This window comes from Epinephelus lanceolatus, chromosome 16 (genome assembly GCF_041903045.1).
Source record: "Epinephelus lanceolatus isolate andai-2023 chromosome 16, ASM4190304v1, whole genome shotgun sequence".
NCBI classification, from domain to species: domain Eukaryota; kingdom Metazoa; phylum Chordata; class Actinopteri; order Perciformes; family Serranidae; genus Epinephelus; species Epinephelus lanceolatus.
Genome location: NC_135749.1, coordinates 29,699,349 through 29,714,084, shown reverse-complemented (window position 1 = coordinate 29,714,084; position 14,736 = coordinate 29,699,349). Strand labels below are relative to the sequence as shown.

Genomic DNA, 14,736 nt, shown 5'->3' with positions numbered 1-14,736 from the left:
TTACGCAGCTTTAAAACCACTTTAAAACTATAGTTGTAAACTTGTATGTGTGTAATAACTTTTGTCATATTTGCTAAAACTGTCACATGAGACAGATAGCCTGTGAAAAAAAATTATGTTCCTTCCCCTCATTCTACTGCTTGCAGTAATCAATCGTAGCGCAGCTGCAACAACCAATCAGAGCCAAGGAGTCTCTAACACAGCTGTCAATCATGTCAATTGTTTCGTGAACTGTAGTCATACTGTTGAACTAGGCAGCGCTGATCAAATATGAATCAAGATTCTGTTAATGTAATGCCTATTTCTTGCTGTAACATGAGAAAGTTTGTGACCTGGCCACCATGTTAGAGATAGCTGACTGATATACCAAGCACTGCCCACCATCCGGACCAACTTTCTCATTTTACAGGTAAACAGTACACTAAAATATGTATCTGCAAACATTTGAGGGGAGAAATAGGCAGTAAGTGTTTTGTTTGACAGCTTGACAGCACTTCATGAGCACTGACATGATTGACATGACTGAAAGCTGCATTAGAGACTCCTCAGCTCTGATTGGTTGTTTTTGTGCATATGCAGTAAGGTCATTTGAAATGCTACAAGGTAACAGAGTAGGAAGATGAGTATGATTTTTTATTTATTTTACAGATAATCTGTCTCATTTAGTGCTGTATGAATACAGTGACAGTTTCAGAAAACATGAAAAAAGCTGTTTTTTATAGAAGTTACAAACTATGGCTTTAAAGGACTGATGGGTAAAAAAAGTGTACTGTGCATATAAATAAAGAAAATAAAATAAGACTGAAACATGAAGTAACAATCCCCTCTCAAACTGCTGGAGACTGTCTGTCTGTCTTTGTTTTTACATTTAATGTTCCAGTAACCAAACTGGTGGTGACATAAACTGTAATTTTGTTCCCTGAATATCATTTAGGATTTCATCATCTGCAGGACGGCTGCTGCGTGAAGTGGAGCTTGTACATGAACTTTTACTGTAAAAGGCACATAACTTACTGTAAACTGCAAACAATCATTTATTTTAAGCTACTGTTTCGTAAGGTATCTAACAGAATTATATTTTTAATTGGACTAAAAATGAATTGATGTTATCTGTCACTTGTCAGTTACTGTCATATAATGTCTACTGGATATCTTTCAAAAGAGGTAAGATACAAAAACCAGGTCACATTTACATAACTTTCCCACAAATGGGCCAATATACAACACACACACACACACACACACACACACACACACACACACGATAGGCCGCCCATTCCCATCTATAAACACACATTCACAGTTACATCAAGATATTCACACTTGTTTCTGTGAAAGCCACGTCTCCAGTGACCAACAGTCTAAAGCTAAAGCTGGCAGGTGTGTTTGTGTGTGTGTGTGTGTGTGTGTGTGTCTGTGTCTGTGTGTCTGTGTGTGTGGGTGTCTGTGTTTTCCTGTCTCCGGCCGGGGCTGTTTGTGGTGAATAATAATTTGGACTTAGTCAACTAGTCAGATTTAAAGAGATGGTGAGTCACTGTTGGCGTCAGACAGAGGATTGTCCCGGTAAATATGTAGGTCAGCAGTCAACCTCTCCTCTAATGATACTGCTGATGTAAAAACACACAGTCTATTTAATTTATTTTTGTTTTCACAGGAAATTGTATTGACCTACTTCTATCAACCTGTCTGTCTCTCTTTACCAACATGACCATAAACCTTACCCTAAAACTTTGCCTTTTTTGTATGAGGTACGGCCAAAATGTCTCCTTCCACTCCTGTCTCACAGACAGGCTCAAAGTTTATTTTCCACGAGTCATACGTCATAAAATCCTACAACAAACTATGTGAGAAACAGAGACAGTATCCTAGGAAAGGAACAGAGCCAAGAGACTTATTAATGAGCTCTACCTAAGACAATATTTACAATATCGATCAAAGAAATGCCTCTAGTGGTTCATTTTCGTTCCCGCTGAAAGTAAAAAGTCTCCCACTCATGGATTTACGTTCTATCTTCAGCTGAGCACACAGTAGCTCCTATAAAAACAGTGTAAAAACAGAAATGGATGTTCACATGGTTCTGACAGTGACAGCAGAGGTCTGACACAATACTGACAGCAAAAACACAATTAAATGGAAAAGGGCAGACTAAACATTTTAATATTCCTAAGAAAAACACAGACGTCAAAGCAGTTTATTCTGCAGACTGTCACAAAATGACATAACAAAATGTTATGAAATCTGAGGTTTTTATTTGTGGTCCTGAGAGGTTGAACCTTAATGTTTTAATAAAACTCTGGCTCTTCCTGTCAGGTAATTGTGAGGCCACAATGTTGACGTCTACTAAGGAAAGATTTAAATCAAATGAGCAGATAGCCAAGATACTACAAAAACAAATTAAAGTGAGACTATGTAATGTGTGCTGTTGCAGATGAGCTATGGTATTTACTTCCTGTTTAACCTTTGATAAAAACCATTTAAAAGTTTATCTGTCATATGTGTCACAGCAGCACAGAAGAGAGGAGTTACACATTTAGCAAATCAACTCACCAATGTCAGTTAGTAGGCCAAAGTTTGCTAACGTTAGCCATGATATGCTAATGGTCATACCAGCCCAAGACCAAGTACGGCTGTAGCAGCAAACCGCTGAGTGTGTTGAACTAAACAAGGGACATTTTATTACTTACACATTTCTGAGGTTTTATTTGTACGAGAAAAACATTTGTTATATCTTCCTTGAAAACTTTCATAGTTGTGCATTAATGCTCCCCAGAGGATGATCCCCTACCATTTTAAACATACCATAAATAAGATATCTCATCATATAAAAGTTAGGTTGTTGAGACATTTGCTGAGTAGGATTGTTTATTGTCAAGACACTGGCAATATGATATGTATCGCGATACAAGGATTACGATTAGGGATGTCAGTTTTGATTCATCTTGTGTTTTATAGCCCTACACCCATTAACCGAGGGTTTGCAGTTCAAAATTGAGCCACTTACTCGACAGGGTGACCTGGGGGGGAGACTGGAGGGTGGTTATAAAGTTGCTGCACTAATGCTTTTGGGTCGGGACAGCATTACGACTGATAAATCGCCAAATGAGCAGTGCCACTAGCTGGCTCCCATCAGACCTTGGTGAAACACAGCGCAGTAAACTGAAGAGTAGCAAAATTAACCTGTAGACCGACATGCATAACCGATGAAAAATATTTAAAATCCATAGTCATGATTAAATACATTGCGATATATTGCAATACTGTAAGCGAGGCAATATATTGTATTCTTTTTGTAAATCTAATTTTAAGAAAACTGTCATACTATAAGAAGAAACCACCATTTGCATAAAAAGAGTTAAAAAAAAAAGTTCATGCAATTAGAACAGTGGGATTTGCACTTGTATTTATTACAGTCCCTCTAACACACTAACAGTGTTGTTAACTTGAGGTGGAAGAGTCAAATGGCTAACGACAGATAACAACACTGCTATGAAGCAGTCAGGGGTTTAAACACAACACAAAATTAAGAGCTGCCACACATTTTGTATGTAAACTATCAATTAAGTCTATTGATATTTTCTTACACCCCTACTGCTGAGCACATTCGAAATCCAAAGGACATAAACTCTTTCTTCTAGTAGCCCTCCTTAGGACAAAATAATCCACAGCCTACAAACATGCTTAATGTTCCTGAATGTATGCAAATATCTAAAAAAATATTACACATAAAAGAAAAACCGTCACCCTTCATGTAGGGGTATAACACACAGATTAGGAGACAGAGAAACAAACAGAAATGTACAGATACATATAGACAGATACCACACAGACGTGTTGGCCTTTCCCTGCAACACCAGTATTACTGTACAAAACCACAGCAGAAAAACACCGCTATCTGTGTTCCTCCTTCCTACACTCACACACACACACACACACACACAGAAACACAAACACAATGAACCACTCCTATGATGAAACAAACGCCTCCAATTTGTTCCAGAAACCTAACAAGAGCTGCTCAACCTCCAAACCAAACTAAGTCTCCCCTCCTCCGACCACAAGACCTGAGCTTAACAACCCTCTAACCCAGTTACGGTTTCAAATTCAACTTCCTCAGCCCGTCATTCTTTCTCTCTAACAGAGCTGGTTCCTGTTGTCTTTAACCCAGACAGAGAACTACATTCATTTATCTGGATTCTGAAGCAATACTGTTCATGTGAAATCCAGGCAATTACTGGAGAAAGGATGAGGAAATAACAGCAACCTAGTGAGTGACTTGATGCATCAGAGGGCGAAAACGCGGGAGGAAGAGAAAGTGAGAGAAAGGTTTAGCAGACAAGTAGAGACGATGATATCACAGCTACTGGCCTGATAATGATGATACACAACAGCCATCCTCTCATGAGCAATGCTGCGTAATGTGACCTAATAGCTATACGACTTGTCCTTCAGTCAAAGCCAGATGTTAGAGCTGTGACATTTTAATCTTTACATACACTAACTTTGATTATATATCCAGACTTTGAGAAACTAAATGACAATAAGTTCTTTCTCAGATATGAAACTGCTTCCTGCATTCAGTCAAACATATAATGTCACAGACAATCAAATGCTTCCTGCTTTGCTACATTTTCACTTTTGTCTCACTCATACCAGTTCAGTTTCTGTTTCTGACTGTTAAATATTTGTTTTTATTAATAACAAAAGGTAATTTCCCGTTAAGGGCACTACAGTTCATTTCAGGAACAAATCTTTGAGAACATGGCAGATATAAGTGCTCTAAAGCTGTTCTGTATTTGTGAGCTTAATTGCTGATCAGATGATTTGATGATATCACAGAAACAGGAAGATGGAAACAAACAAAGCTGAAACTGGCGAAGATGGGCCCAGACTGCTGGCACCTTGAATGCTCCACTTTCTATAATCTTCATCATCTACATGAGAGGTCATCTGTTAGCTCTGACACTTAAATTGTCCTGTTTACTTTGAGGACTGGCCAGATTGTTCTCAGCATACTCACAGTTTCCAGTAAACTGAAACAATAAGTTGATTAATCTATTTGTCGACAGAAAAGAAAATTAATTATCAAAATAAATAAATACACTTGATATTATCATAGAATTGGAGAGACGGACACAAAAAGTAGTTTCAAATGAGCACATATGAACCTGTAGGCTGTGGATCACATCCCAGATCAACACTTAAATAAAGAGGACAGCAGTGAGGACATTATGGACAGTTTCTTACCCGCAGTCAGGCGCCGGGCACCATCGGCAGTCTGGATCGGAGGCGAGGCACCTCCGCAGCAGGAACTCCTCATACTTCTCCAGCAGGGCCGCGTCATCCAAGATGTCCGCCACCTGTCGCGGGGCCAGTCTCTCTGCACACTCGGGGCAGCTGAGCTGGACTCGGCTCTCTGTGATCTCAATACGGAGGTACTGTCGCAGGCAGCAGAGGCAGGAGCGGTGGCTGCACCCCAGCAGCTCGGGGAGCTGGTCAGCGGGCTGGCGCACCAGGCACAGGGGGCACTCCAGGAGGTTGGCCTCCCCGGAGGAAGGGGCTCCACCCAGGGAAGGCTGGCTGGAGGAGAGTGGCTTTGAGGGTGTGTTCGAGGCAGCATCCTGGGGGGTCGTGGTGGCTGTGGTGGTCGTCGTTGTGGGTGTAGCAGAGGCTGCGGCGGGCACTGAGCTCAAGGCAGTAGGGAGAAGCTGTTGTTGTGTGTGGAGATGTTGGTGATGATGGGATAAAGGGGTGGCAGCTCCTCCTTTGGGGCCCCTGGCGCCCCGAGAGCCCCGTTTGCTGTGAAATAGGCTATGAAAGGAGATGCGGCCCTGGCGTTTGCCCACCGCACGGCACTTAGGGTTCGGGACGCCGCTCACTGAAGAATGAGGCGACTCTGAGTCCTTTTCTGATCCCATTTTTCCAGAGGAGACACACAGGACCGGTTATTGTCCCCTGAGAAACGTCAATGTATCACAGAGGGACACTCACAGCCACACAAAAAACACACTCAGTCTCACACACAAGGGAGGATTTGTCTCCTTGTGAGAGCCAAACAGGAATGCAAATGCTATTTGAGCTCCTGTAGAGAAACTTGAGTCACTCAGCTCCTTCCTTTCCTTTTATGAGAAACAGTACGTCATCAGGAAAAGAAAAGAGTGAGGTAACAGCAATGTAACAACAGAAAATGAAAGAGATTGCGCAAGTTAAAAAAAATCCCCTTTAGCTTTCAGAGTTTCTTTCAAACTCGGCAGTCAAAAGGTTCACAAAGAAGAGAAGGAAGCAAGTCTTTCATCTCTCAGGCAGACGTCGAGGTGAAGTAATACTGTGATTCACAAAAAGATAAATGTCTGTTCCAATCAATGACTCTACTTAAAAATAGAGAGATTAAAAAAACAGAAACATCCGCCGGGCAGAGTTCAGTCTGAACGTTGTGGTAATTCCTCAGTTTGGATTTAATTCTCCTCAGCTGTGTTCAGAGCCTGTCTCCTCTGCTCGTCCTCCTCTCGTTCTTGTTGCCGGTCTCTCTGAACGATCTTTTCTGTCAGGAAGAAGAGAGCAGGAAGTTAACACAAAGAGCATGCTCAGTATGACACACACCTCTCTTCCTCTCTCTGCTCTCTCTGTCTCTCTGCTTTGCTCTTCCTGCTTTAAATTTGATCATTAACCCTTGTGACCCTGAACTGATGATTTATGTGTGCTAATTACATTTAAATACACAGGCAGACTCATACATGAAAGATAATGCTGCTCTTTATGGTAATATACTATGATTAAAAGGTTACATTTAAATGAGGAGACGCATAAAAACACAGACTAAAACACATGACATCATCAACCCGTCTGACCAATCATGTATTCATGTGAAGCCAGTCTCTCTCTCTCCATCACGCTGAGCACCGCAAGCTCTTCCTCTACTTCACACTGCGCTGCTAGTGCCGTTGCCATGGCGACGCTCACTATGAGCGAGGCAAACAGCGACCCACTCTGTGAATCTGGCACTTATGTATACGCAAAGACACACAAACACAGACATACATATATGAGCATGAGCACAATCAAGCATACCCTGGTAAACAAATATACAATGTCACACATGTAAACATACACTCTCATCATGCACAAACATGCACACACAAGTACACACTCACACACAAATGCTCGGTGTATTCTTTATGAACAAAAACACATACATACACACTTAAAAAAAAGACATGTTCAAACCTGTAAATAAACACACACTCTGAAAATCATCATACACGTTCCATTTACCAGTATGTACACACACACACCCCTATGAATGCACGTAAAAAGGGGAAGGTGATAAATGTGTACACACACACACACACACACACACAATTATATGCCGTGTCCTCACTACAATCACAGGCTGTGGGAGCTCATGTTAAGCAGTGTGTAATGGCTCTTGTGTGTTATTATGCTGCATGTTTTGATCACACGTCTTTTTGTGTGAGAATCTCATGACTTCTGTGTTTTAAACTCAGCTGAAGGATTAAACGCTTCTTAACATGATAAAAAACCTCATGAGAAAACATGAAAAATGAGCTGAAACTAGACATTTCTGAGAATCAGAGAATCACAATATATCAATATGAATCTGAGTTATAGAGACTCAGGAAGCTCAAACAGGCTGCAACAAGAGCACAGATGTTTTCTGGTTTGCTCTGTTATCATTGACAGGACATGAAAAAAGCAAAACTGATTACTGTCCTTTATTTCATTTTTATATTTCTTCTAAAAGCTTTTTAAGAAGAATATGGAGAACTGGACATACTGATTTATGCGTGATGATACTGCACTTTTCCGTTGCATTACCTACACATGCTGTTTACGATAATACAAAGACAGAATGCAGTAACTACAATATCACTGCATTTTTAGGATTATCATTCATTCATTGACCATAGTTTAAGAGTAAAAAATACTTTATGAATGCCCTTTTAATAAGTGCATTACCGCTTTTCTACCCATAACATATTTGGCTGGATGGTCAAAACATTTTGAAGCTATTTTTCTCAGTTCACTGTTACCATAGTTACTGTGGTTAGCCTTTGCAGGGCAGTATTATATCTGATGTTTCTGAACTGATATTACTGCTGCATTAATGTGTGTGTGTGTGTGTTATATCATTCTGCTGTAGATGTTTGAGGTTGTGCTCATTTGAACTCTTCCAAATACTGCTGGGTAGTTTAATCTAAGGCAATGCATCATTTTCTACAAGCCTGTCATGTGTTTGTAGCGTGGCTGCCCTGTGAGAACCACGTATCTCTATAAAGTCACCTTGTCATGGTGTCAGAAAAACAGCCATGTTTTCAGCTTTGTGACGATGCATTTTCCAGCTGATCCAAGAGGGTTTTTAAAGGGCCAGTGTGTAAAATGGGTTGAAAACAGTGACATTAGTGGTCAAATTCTAGATTGCAGGGCTCACTCACTCACCCCTCCCGTCGGGTAAATGACGGTGGCCTCGTAGGGACAAAAAGCCTTGCGCACGACTTTTTCAGGAGTAGGTCTATCTAGCGACGAGGTGAATGTTTTTTTAGAAATCTAAACCATGTTACGATATTGTAATGAATCCCTCACGAGCAGGAGACCAGAGGAGCGTTCAGGAAAAAGGCCCGTTTATTTGAGCACTCCAGAAACTCCGGTAACACTCCACTCCGTCCCAAACTCTGACTCTTCTAGCGTAACAGACACACTTCATAACTTTACACACATACTCGTTTACCATACCGAGTGGGGACCCCCCTCCCCTCTCTGCTCCGCCAATCTCCAGCCCGCACACTGACTGACAGCGTAGCCGGTAAACAGAGCTCAGCTGTTTATTTAGCCTAGCAATATCTCCGGACTATAGTAGCTGCAATGGACGACTTTGAACGCAAGTTTCTTGTAGCGGACACAGACCCAGAGCCATACCTGTTTGAGCCGGAGCATACAGATGAGGAACTCCATGTGTTTGATGCTGAGCGGGTGAGAAGAGAGGCTGAATGCACAGAATGGGATTCGGTGCTACTGCTGCCATCGTTGGGAGATATATCATCAGGAGGAAAAGCGCTGCAGAGAGTGCATCACAAGGAGTGAAGTTGCGTCTTCTTTTCCTCGCAGATGACGGTTCGGGTTCATTCTCTCCTGTTGCGTGGTAAGTGTGGTCCATTCGCAAACTTTATAACTAAAAAAAACTTTTCACTATTCTCTATCGACGAACTACTAACACTCTGCTGTTTCTTCCTCCTTCTTCCTTCCTTCCGCTGTCTTCGTTGGTTCATTTATACATGCAAAACGCGTTCTCTGGCTGGCTGGATTGTCCACTCGGACTCGGTCAGTCCCTTGCTATATATATATATAAAAGCATAATTATAAGGCTACGAAAACCAAACGAATTTTATTTTATAGCAATACACTTATATAAACATATTAATGGGTAGAATATTCAGATTCAGATTCAGATTGACAATAAACCATGCCAAATATTACACACTGGCCCTTTAAAGAGTTTATTTAGCTTTGGGGGTATGAGAATTTTAATCAACACATGAAGGAGCACTTCATCCTCCAGTTTATAACAAACATTCAACCACAACACATCTGGAGATATGTAGTGTCCACTGGAAAGGTATAAACAATTGTATTTTTTTAAGTAACTAAAGCTGTCAGACAAATGTAAAGCATGAAAAAGCACAATATTTGCCTCTGAGAGGTAGTGGAGCTTAAAGTTGCATAAAATGAATGTGCCTCTAATTTGTTCTTGAGTGACAGTGAGCTTCACAAACACTTCAACCTCTCTGACCAAACTGATGTCACCCTGATTCCTCTTGGAGATAGCAGAGACACTTCCGACAGTTCACCACAGAGTAAAAACTATTTCATGTTTGACATCTGCAGCCTTCAAACTGATGTGAGATACTGATAACCTCCGTCACAGCACCAACATGCTGCAGGAAAAGGAAGGACAAACACTTGTGAGCTAAAGTCAGAAATCAATAAACGAGGAGGATTTCCACTGTTCCACAGAGTAAATGATAAAACCTTTATGTGCATTTTTACACACACAGCTACACACTATACAAACATGTCCATTTTACGGTTGCCATGGCAGCCATCACTCTCCATCCTCTCAGGGGTCAAACCAGGTCTTCGCTGAAATGTGTGTAAGTGTATAAAAAGCCTGCAGTTCCTAAATATACCCTCCGACAGGCTGAGATTGTAATAGCCCTCTGCTCTGCTCTACCCGAAGCATCACACACACACACACACACACACACAATTACATGGTGTCACAGATGGCAGCCTTTGTGTGTGTGTGTGCGTGTGTGTGTGAGCGCTCTAAGCTTTTTGAGATGAGACTTTTGATTTCAACACCATTTTACAAACTTGAACAGTAGATCTGCATTTGTACAAGTGTGTGTGTGTGTGTGTGTGTGTGTGCGTGTGTGTGTGTGTGTGTGGGCATGCAGCTTTCATCCTCCTCCAACACAGGACTCCCATTTGGCCCAGTGCTCCTAATACTGGAATCAAACTGGTGCAACTTTAATCATGTTTCTATTCTGTGATGTTTTGTGATAACAAAACGAACTAGAAACACTTATTTCTCTCTAACAGATGTCTCCAAGGACAATACACACACACATACACACACACACACACACACGTGCACACACACACATCTCCACCACTTGCTTTTGTTTTGTGTAGGCAAGATTCTCGAGTGCTGATTTTTTTGAAGATTTCCCACTACAAAAAGTAGGCGACATCAAACGACAAAGATGAGAAAGACATTTTTCTTCTTCATCTAGTGTCAAATCTCTATCTGTTCACTTGTTTCTCACATCTCTATGACCCTGTTAACACCTGGTATTTACATGCGTCATGGGTGACCTAATTATAAGTGTAAACAACAACCAAGATGCACTGTGATCAGATCACTCATATTACTTGCTGAGGTGGTCAGAAACACATTTGACTACTTTGCTTTTGTCGTGTATACACTAATGCATCCTGATGCATCCTAAACAAGGACAACATCATAAATGTAGGACGTGGTGGTTGTTTTGGTAACAGCACGCTAAGGCTGTGATCACACAGAGCGCATTTTAGCAGCCTGGAGTAGCTTTTTGTGATGGTTTTTTTAAAGAGTGAGATGCTTTGCTTGCTGCTTGCCCGACGTCGGCGAAACAAGTGGTAGCGTAGTGTTAATCTAACAGTAGCTCACTTTCATCATCGCCCTAGAGACTAGCTGCAAGACATATCTGACCATATTATCACCTCAAATACTTTCTTGTGATTAGGCTCAATGATTGACAGATGAGGGTGAAGCTCCTGGACCAGCTCCTGGTGCGCCTGTGATTTCTCCTCTTCCTGAGGATCTCATGTCACTACAGGGATCACACCCCCGTGCCCAATCCCAAAGTGCTCTCCGCCTGTCCATTTTCTATGGAGATGTTCAGGTACAGAGCTGTGAGTTTACTTCACAGCAAAATAGTGCTTAAGCTAATGACAGGTGATTTGGTGGTTGCCTAGCAACAACTATAAAAACACGCAGCCTACAAAATGCACTCTGTCTCTATAACTTGCCTATTTTAAGACAAGTTGGATTAAGGATTGTGTGACTGTCCATAGTTTTGTCCTTTAGAAGGAGATGTGTTGGATTCTGCTGACAGTGGTATCTTCAGCTGTACCGACACAACAACTAACATGACTGGCGAGCAGCTAGTAAGCATGTGGACGTAATAACAGTGTGTGGGGCTCTTTGACCTTCTTGCGTAAGTGACATAGGCAGTGACGAAATTTTGAATACAAGTGCTCAGCTGGAGACACGACAGACACGTGAACAAAAATGTGTCTTGGCTGTCCACGTGTGCTCAGATCACCATGAACACGCATGTTACTACTAGGTATAAATGGATTCTAAGTATGGGCGGGTTTTGAGACAATGGGCCCCTGGGCACAGACATACAGAAGGCCTCACCGCCTCAGACTTCCTAGCTGTATAGCCTCTTTTTGTTGTTGTTTTAGGGCTCTCTGTGGTTTCATGTCTCCATGTGGTTGTTTAGCCCCTTTCTGTAGTTATCTCTCTGTGTGTCTTAACAGCTTATCTCTTTATGGTCATTTTGTGTCTCCTTGGAGTCGCATTTTATTTATTTTTTTTGTGGTAGTTTTGAGTCTCTTGTGGGTTGGTACATGTCTCTCTTTCAGTGACATTTTGTAGGTGAAGGCCAGGGGGGCCCTGACACACCTGTAGGCCCATTCAGTAATCCATCAATGGCTCTAAGTGAAGACTCAAAACACCAAAGATTAGTTTCACCAATTCAGTATCTGACCCAATGCCTCCCCTTCTGTCCCTGAGTTATGACATTGAATAGTGACCAGAAAAGTGTTTTTGCAGAACATTATGATGTCACAGTGAAGCTGACCTTTGACCTTTTGGATAAACAATGTCATCAATTCATCTTTTTTTTTTTCAATTAGACATTTGTGTGAAATTTTGTTATAAGAAGCGGATTAATTCTTGAGTTATGGCCCAAAATGTGTTTTGTGAGGTCACAGTGGCCTTTGACCTTTGACCACCTAAATCTGATCAGTTGATCATTGAACATTGCTTCCAGCCAAGGCTGTAGTCGATGTAGAGGCACAAAAACCATTTCTTTAAGTGTAAGGGGTATGACAATATTTTTCATTGTGCACTTCATTATTCTTATCAGTATTTACTGTTTTGTGGTGATTTTGCTTTCATTTGAGTGCTATCAATAAACCTTTTTCTTAAATTCATATTTCTCAAAGAGATGTGTCAAGTATCATATCACCACCTGTATCTAAAGATCATTTGACTACTATTCTTCCTGTTTTGGTATTTTTCTGTTCAATTATATATTTCTTTACATCACAGTGCCAACATGCATATGTTAAACACACAAAACTAAATCAAGTAAACAACATATATAATTTGTAATGTAATATAATTTGTAATTGGAATCATATCAGTGTAGCAGACGTTAAAGGGATAGTGCACCCAAAAATGAAAATTTACCCATTATCTACTCACCCTCATGCCGAGGGATGCTCTGGTGAAGTTTTAGAGTCCTCACAACATTTGCGGAGATCCGAGGGAAGAGTGGGTAGCAGCACAACTGCACATCTAATGGCTGACGGCGCCCCAGATTCAAACGTCCAAGAACACATAATTGAAACCACAAAATATCTCCATACTGCTCGTCCGATCCAAGTGTCCTGAAGCCCCGACATAAAAAGTTGTTTGGAAAAACGTCATTTGAACTCTGTTTTTAGCCTCACTGTAGCCTGCAGCTCTAACTGTCTGGAGATATTTTGTGGTTTCAATTATGTGTTCTTGGACGTTTGAATCTGGGGCGCCGTCAGCCATTAGATGTGCAGTTGTGCTGCTACCCCCTTGGATCTCCGCAAGTGTTGTGAGGACTCTAAAACTTCACCAGAGCCTCCCTTGTCATGAGGGTGAGTAGATAATGGCTGAATTTTCATTTTTGGGTGCACTATCCCTTTAAATAATGAGAGTCTAGAGATTTGATTGGTTCTTAAAAGACATTCACACAGTGCAAACTATTCACTGATGATTGAGTAATGATGCTTACACTCTATGTGATAGGACAGATAAATAGATCTAATGAGAACAGGGGAAACTGATAGAGAGAGAGAGAGTGAGTGTGTGTGTGTTTGTGTGTGTGTGCTGTGATCATCATGTCGTCGTTTGGCAGATCTGGTCCGAACAGCCTGAGAGCTTCACAATCTGGACTTGATTTGTTATCAGCATGTTCACATACACACTCTGTTCCACACTTGTCCTCCTACTCCACTGCTGCTCAATTCAGCATTCAAGCGCACACACACATGCATACACACACATGCACACACCAGCTAACCCTCCTCTTTTCACACTCTCACTGCACTAGCAAACCATTTCGCTTTTATTCTATTGTTTAACTTGTTTCAGTAGCTCTCTCACTCTTGTTTTTACTCTCCCTTTCTTGCACACACACACACACACACACACACACACACACACTGCAAGCTGCTCTCGTGCACCGCCCTTCACAATCTCAGCCTTAATGCCTGTTTTAAACTTTTTCACCAGCAAAGCTTCAGAATCACACAGTCTGAACAAAAACAAAAAGTTCAGTAAAAATAAACTGACGTTCATGAACGTGCCCCTAACTCTGTGTGTGCGTGCATGTGTGCGTTTTGGTTTGTAGATAAACATTGTGCAACATGAAAGCTAACACAGATAAGATTTAACTGGTGACTGAATTCCTCACAGCAGCGCCACTCAGCCCTCTGACGTCCATGACATTCATTCCCATCATGTACAGATAATCTTGTATTGGAGCACAAGCTCTAAAAACTGGTTCTCAGAACAAAGAGGGCTGCTGGGTTTGACTCTTACCAGCTGTGGCAGGACGGCAATTAACTTAAATTAAGGTTGGGAGAAAAAAAAAACAGCAGCACTCCGTGTCCTCGGGACAGAACACTCTGTTTTAGGGTGGGATATTTCTGGTGGTGAAGTGTTTACTGAAGTATTATACTTAAATACAAATCTGAGGCCACGTTATGCTCTACTCAGTGGTGTGATGGTAGTTGATGAGGTGGGTGTACTACTAGGTAGATGGGTAGGTGAACGAGGAGGAAGTGGGTACACTCTTCTGTATATTTCAACGGCTTTTTGCTGATAGGTGGATGTACTGTAATCAGCCAAAA

The 14,736-nt window shown here is 41.4% G+C and overlaps 1 protein-coding gene across 1 annotated transcript in view; it reads right to left on the bottom strand.

Moving 5' to 3' along the window:
• rnf19b (ring finger protein 19B) overlaps window positions 1-14,736 on the bottom strand; it is a 48,078-nt gene that overhangs the window by 17,489 nt on the left and 15,853 nt on the right. Inside the window, exon 2 of the mRNA XM_033637443.2 lies at window positions 5,245-6,538. Coding sequence (XP_033493334.2) covers window positions 5,245-5,915 — 671 coding nt within the window. The 5' untranslated portion in view covers window positions 5,916-6,538. The remainder of the gene's footprint in view (window positions 1-5,244; window positions 6,539-14,736) is intronic.